Below are 6,194 nucleotides of genomic sequence, written 5' to 3'. Positions count from 1 at the left end.
GTGGGGGCTGCTGAAGGGGGTGCTCCACCCTCATATCCTGAAAGGTAAAAGAGGACAGAGAAGGGTCTACAGAAGGCAGGAGGAGCCCCTTTCCACCCACTGTTAAGAAAGAGAGGGAAGGGCTGAGCAAGTCACATCTCTGGAGGAGACCTGCTGTGGCCTAACAGGCAAGCAGAACACAAAAAAACCCTGCCCTGGGCTAGGAGTCTGGAGGAAGGAAGAACAGAGGGCTGGCCTTTCAGTGCCTCCACTGCTCCCTGTTCCCTGTTCCCTCCAGGGCTTTGGTACCTGCTGTCCCTTCTCACCTCCTACCCAGTTTGCCTCTCAGCTGCCTCTTTCTCCTCCTGGTTCAGAGTCAACTGAATGCCGTCACCTCACAGATGCCTCCCTGCGACACCCCAGCCACTCTCCACCACATTAACTCGCCTTTGTAGATTTATCAGTAGTACCAAGGGTTATCTTATTTATTTATTTTTGTGTTTGTCATCCCCAGGAGAGTCCCTCGAAGGCAGGGGTGCTGTCTGTCTTGTGCCTAGAACAGGGCCCAGCTCAGAAGAGCTGTGACTCACTGTGCTGGCACTGGCTTCTGACGGCAAGTCTTCCCGGGAGAGGGATCTTCCACTTGGTCCTTCCTGGAAAGTCTTCAGAAGGCAGGGCCTCAGACTGTCAATGCTGACGCTCCTACACATTTTGGGGGGAAGTGGAGGAGGCTGCTCCAAACTAGCCTGAGCCCTGCTTGGGAGGGCCTGAGACAACTCCTCCAGGGAACCATGAAACAACTTTGGCCCTTGAAACAGAAAAGGGGAGAGTGGGTGGCAGATGATCAGAGGTGTTGCTGTAACTGGGTCCCCCATCTTGGGAGCTCACAGGGAAGACAAGGAGGGCAGAGGCAGGATGTGGAAAATGGCATGAGACCTAGAAGCCTTGGGACTAGGAGGACAGGCAGTGGGATGAGGATGCCATGGCGGGGGTGAGAGGTAGGCTGATCAAAGAAAAACAAGAGAATATAGTTAGTAGAAGCTTGAGGGAGAGGGGTCCTCCCTATAATTCTCAGAAGCCAGGGAGGTAGGAAGGTGAGGGGTGGTAGGAAGGTGAAGGAGGAGGGCTTAGCACTTACTCACCAGGAGTCCAGAGCAATTGGCTGGGGATGGCGGTAGTTGGACTCTGGGAAGGGATGGATTCCTCTGTCATATAGGCCGCTGGGACAAAGATGGGTCGAGAGGTGGAGGGAGCTTCTAGGCGTCTTGCCAACCACCAGTCGGAGTTGGTCTTTCGAAGCAGTAGAAACCTGTCCCCTTCAGCCAGAGACACTTGCCGGCCATCTGCCCCAGTATAAGTAAAGGCATAGAGGGCACAGAGCTGGGATCCCCGAGAAGGGCTTCGGGGGCCCAGCCCTAGGCTCCCCCAGGAACTTGGCCACCACTGGCTGGACAGCATTGTAGCGAGCGCTGTCACCTGCGGGAAAAAGGGACACTGGAGACCCAGAAGGGAACAGGCCTGGCTGTCTCCAGGTAGAGAGACATGGTTCTAGGAGCAGTGTTGCAGGGAGGTGAGGACGGGAGCCCTTGAGTGAGGGGAGAAGGTAGAGCAGACAGCCTGGTGAGGATCGGTGACAGGTTTTGGGGGCTGAGAACTCCTGGTGGTGTCTGGTGAGGAAGTATGTAAGTAACGTGAGAGAGGATGTGGTCAGCAGGGCTGCATGGCCGGCAAGGCAGGAAATTAGAGGAAATGATCCAGGCCAGTAGTCTTCCTCCAAGTACCTTGTGGGGCCCATCAGAAGATTCAGGGGCAGGAGTTGGTCCTGGGTGGTGGTGGGAGTCTTGAGCTGGACACAGGAAGGAGATAAGAAGAAAGAATCAGGTTCAAGACAGGAACAGGGAGACACAAGGTTAATGACAAAGACAAAAATGTGTTATTCTTTATTAAATTTACACAAGCATCAATGTTTCCGTTACCAATCACCTCAGACCATAGCTGCGTGCTTCCTGTGCAGACTCAGAGAGATATGGTGACAGAGAAACAGAAAGCCAAATAAATAGCAAGACCAAATTAGAAAGAAAGACAAAGTGGGAGAAACACAGAGGGATTCAGAGTTAAAATATCACCACCCTCCCAATCCAGGACACAATTTTGGGAGCTGAGAAGCCTTGATACTGTCCTGTATACACAAGCCTCTTGAGGCAGGAGCTACTTTAGTGTGTGGGTTCAGTCGTGCTTTTTTTTTTTTTTTGAGACAAAGTCTCATTCTTGTCCCCCAGGTTGGAGTGTGATAGCGTGATCTTGGCTCACTGCAACCTCTGCCCCCCAGGTTCAAGTAATTCTCCTGTCTCAGCCCCCTGAGTAGCTGAGATTACAGGCGCCTCTCACTACGCCCGGCTAGTTTTTGTACTTTTAGTAGAGACGGGGTTTCACCATGTTGGCCAGGCTCATCTAGAACACCTGACCTCAGGTGATCCACTGGCCTTGGCCTCCCAAAGTGCTGGGATTACAGGCTTAAGCCACCGCGCCCGGCCTCATTTATGCTTTTTTTTTTTTTTTTTTGAGACGGAGTCTTGCTCTGTCGCCAGGGCTGGAGTGCAGTGGCCGGATCTCAGCTCACTGCAAGCTCCGCCTCCCAGGTTTACGCCATTCTCCTGCCTCAGCCTCCCCTGTAGCTGGGACTACAGGCGCCCGCCACCTTGCCCAGCTAGTTTTTTGTATTTTTTAGTAGAGACAGAGTTTCACCGTGTTAGCCAGGATGGTCTCGATCTCCTGACCTCGTGATCCGCCCGTCTTGGCCTCCCAAAGTGCTGGGATTACAGGCTTGAGCCACCGCACCCAGCCCATTTATGCTTTTAACAAGGATTGATTGAGCGCCTCCTGCGTGAAAGGAGCAGTGTCAGGCACTGGAGATGAGAGAAGGGCATAATGAGCCCTTTTGGAGCTTAAGGAGAGACAGACCTTAACTAATGACACAATAAACTTAATAATTACAATTGAATCAGGGACAATGGACAAGTAATACAAGATGCTATGACAGGTAGATAGGGGGCTGATGTCAGCTTCTCCCTGGTGGAAGGTGGGAACTGACCTTCCCTGGATTCCCAGCACTTTAAAACCCACACTTCTGCTTCTGCCTTACCTGACCACTCCTCTTTTCCCCTTCTCTCAGCTTCTCCATTGCACAATGTGAGGCTTTCTGTTTGGATTTGGAGAGGTGGATTAAGGAGCGAATGCCCCTCCCCACTGGTGATATCAGAGAGCAAGCTCTCTTCCCCTGAGGGTTGGGTGGCTAGTACTGGGCTTCTCCCTCAGTGATCTTCCTTCTTTGTTTACCTTACTTCAACACATGGAGAACCCTACCCCTCAACTCTTCCTTCCCACTTCCAAAGTAGTGACCAATTTCACCCATTTATTCACTTATTCATTCATTTGGTGTTCAGTGCTTGAATCCACCCTTTTTTTGCCTTCTCTGAAACTCTCTCTCCTACACTTTAGCTTGTTTTTGTTGGCTTCTTCGCATTCACTTTTAAACATATCCAAGTCTCTCCCGTCTTTAGACAAACTTCCCCTTACTGGGCTTTCCAGGTGCCACCATATATATCTCTCTCTCTTTCTTCTTTTTTTTTTTTTTTTGAGACGGAGTCTCGCACTGTTGCCTGGGCTGGAGTGCAGTGGCACAATCTCAGCTCACTGCAACTTCTGCTTCCCAGGTTTAAGGGATTCTCCTCAGCCTCCCAAGTAGCTGGGATTACAGGCGCCCGCCAACACATCCAGCTAATTTTTTTGTATTTTTAGTAGAGACGGGGTTTCACTGTGTTGGCCAGGCTGATCTTGAACTCCTGACCTCGTGATCCGCCCACCTCGGCCTCCCAAAGCGCTGGGATAACAGGCGTGAGCCACTGCGCCCCCTCCTCTGTCTTTCTTTTTACAGTCAAACTTCTTGAGTTGCCTACACTGTATGGGGATCTCCATTTCCTGTCTCCTCACTCCACCACCTTTTCAAAGTCACTCCTCAATAGAGTCACCCCGACCTTGCATGAACACGCTGCAGTCCTTTTTTTGCTTGACATCTCAGCAGCAGGCAACACAATTGACCTTTCTCTTCTACAAATGCTCTGCTGGTATCCCTCTTACCTTTCTAGCAGTTCCTTGTCTGTAGCATGAGGAATGACCTTCCTCTGCCTGTTCCTTAAACCACAGAAGCCTGTCTGAGATCCTGTGCCCTGTGCTTTCTGCATGTCCTCCCTGGGTGGTCTTATTCTCTCCCCAGCTCAAATGATTTCCATATGCTGCTAAGGACCATATCTCCAGTCCAGAACTTTCTCTGGGGCTTCCATCTAATCCACTGTCCACCAAAAAATCCACTTGAGTATTTCGCAGGTACCACGAACTCAGTATGAACCAAACTGAACTTGTCAGCTTTCCCCACAAACCTGTTTCTCTCCCATTACCGCTACTTAGTTTAATATGAAATCAATAAATATTGACCTGGTACAGTAGCTCACACCTATAATCCCAGCATTTTGGGAGGTCAAGGCAGAATATAACTTGAGCCTAGGAGCTTGAGGCGCAACATAGTAAGATCCTGTCTCTACAAAAATGTTTTAAAATTAGCCAGGCGTGGCAGTGTGTGCCTTGTAGTCCCAGCTGCTTGGGAGGCTGAGGTGGGAGTATCTCTTGAACCTGGGAAGTTGAGGCTGCAGTGATGCGTGATAGTGCCACTGCACTCCAGCCTAGGCAACAGAGTGAGACCCTGTCTCAAAATAAATACATTAAATAATTTAATAAATATTTATTGAATATTTACTACCATAAATGCCAGGCAGGAACTATGTGCTAGGCATTGTCAATTAAGATGGTAAATATGGGACCGGGTACAGTGGCTCACACCCAGCTCAATCTCAGCACTTTGGGAGGCTGAGGAGGGCAGATCACCTGAGGTCAGGAGTTCAAGACCAACCTGGCCAATGTGGTGAAACCCCACCTCTAATAAAAACACAAAAATCAGCCAGGCATGGTGGCGGGTGCCTGTACTCCCTGCTACTGGGGAGGCTGGGGTAGGAGAATTGCTTGAACCCAGGAGACGGAGGTTGCAGTGAGCTGAGATCGTGCCACTGCACTCCAGCCTGGGTGACAGAGCGAGACTCTGTCTTAAAACAAAACAAAAAAATATGATCCTTGCCCACTCATAACAATGAAAATACGATGTAATATTGATCCCTATGATAGAGGAAATACTATCATCTGCTGTAGCACATAGAAAGTATGCCCTATTTCCCATGCCAGAAACCTAGCAGCCAACCTGAATTTATCTTGTTTCCTCACCACCCGCATTGATTTAATTGATGACTGAACACTTCAATTTATATTTTCCCAATCTACCTACTTTTTATCCCCACAACTACCACTTCTTTACCCTGGACGATATAACTTCCTAACTAGTCTCATTGCATATAGTTCTGCTCCCCTCCCATCCATTCCTGACACAGCAGTCAGAATGACCTTTTTAAAACACATATGCCCTGCTACTCTTCTGACTTAAACTTTCCACATTTTATAATGTCATTTACAGATTCCCTCTCTACCCTTTTCACAGTCTCCACCACAAACTCCACACTGCAGTCTTATGCGAATTCCTCACATTCTTAAAGTGCACTGAAATCTTTGATCCTTTGCATATGCTGTTTCCTCTGCCTGAAACACGTCTCAAACATGTCTCCACTCCCTCCAGTCTTCACCTAGATAACTCTTACTCATCACTGAGATCTCAGCTGAAAGGTCACTTGTACAGGAAAGCATCTCAGCCAGGCGCGGTGGCTCACGCCTGTAAATCCAACACTTTGGGAGGCCAAGGATGGCGGATCACTTGAGGTCAGGAGTTTGAGACCAGCCTGAGCAACATGGTAAAATCCTGTCCCTACTAAAAATACAAAACTTAGCTGGGTGTACTGGCCCAGCTGCTGTAGTCCCAGCTACTTGGGAGCCTGAGACACAAGAATCGCTTGAACCTGGGAGGCAGAGATTGCAGTGAGCTGAGATCATGTCACTGCGCTCCAGCCTGGTGACAGAGCAAGACTCTGTCTCAAAAAAAAACAAAAAGGCTGGGCACGGTGGCTCACACCTGTAATCCCAGCACTTTGGGAGGCCAAGGCAGGTGAATCACAAGGTCAGGAGTTTGAGACCAGCCTAGCCAACATGGTGAAACCCCGTCT

At 49.6% G+C, this 6,194-nt stretch overlaps 1 protein-coding gene across 4 annotated transcripts in view; it reads right to left on the bottom strand.

Annotated features, from left to right (window-relative positions):
• Positions 1-6,024, bottom strand: part of ARHGAP9 (Rho GTPase activating protein 9) — an 11,925-nt gene extending 5,901 nt beyond the window's left edge. For 2 of the 4 annotated variants that reach the window (XM_011926031.1, XM_011926033.1), the window contains exons 1-2: positions 1,122-1,911; positions 570-787 (exon numbers count right to left, since the gene is read on the bottom strand). In XM_011926031.1, coding sequence (XP_011781421.1) covers positions 570-787; positions 1,122-1,437 — 534 coding nt within the window. In that variant the 5' untranslated portion in view covers positions 1,438-1,911. Of the gene's footprint in view, positions 1-569; positions 788-1,121; positions 1,912-3,121; positions 3,175-5,917 lie in introns of those variants that run through there. The other 2 variants (XM_011926030.1, XM_011926032.1) reach the window with 2 other exon arrangements.
• Positions 6,025-6,194: the final 170 nt, after the last annotated feature.

This window comes from Colobus angolensis, unplaced genomic scaffold, assembly GCF_000951035.1.
Source record: "Colobus angolensis palliatus isolate OR3802 unplaced genomic scaffold, Cang.pa_1.0 Scaffold67, whole genome shotgun sequence".
Classification (NCBI taxonomy): Eukaryota; Metazoa; Chordata; class Mammalia; order Primates; family Cercopithecidae; genus Colobus; species Colobus angolensis.
The sequence above is the reverse complement of the archived record's forward strand: the minus strand, read 5'-3'. Positions and strand labels throughout refer to the sequence as shown.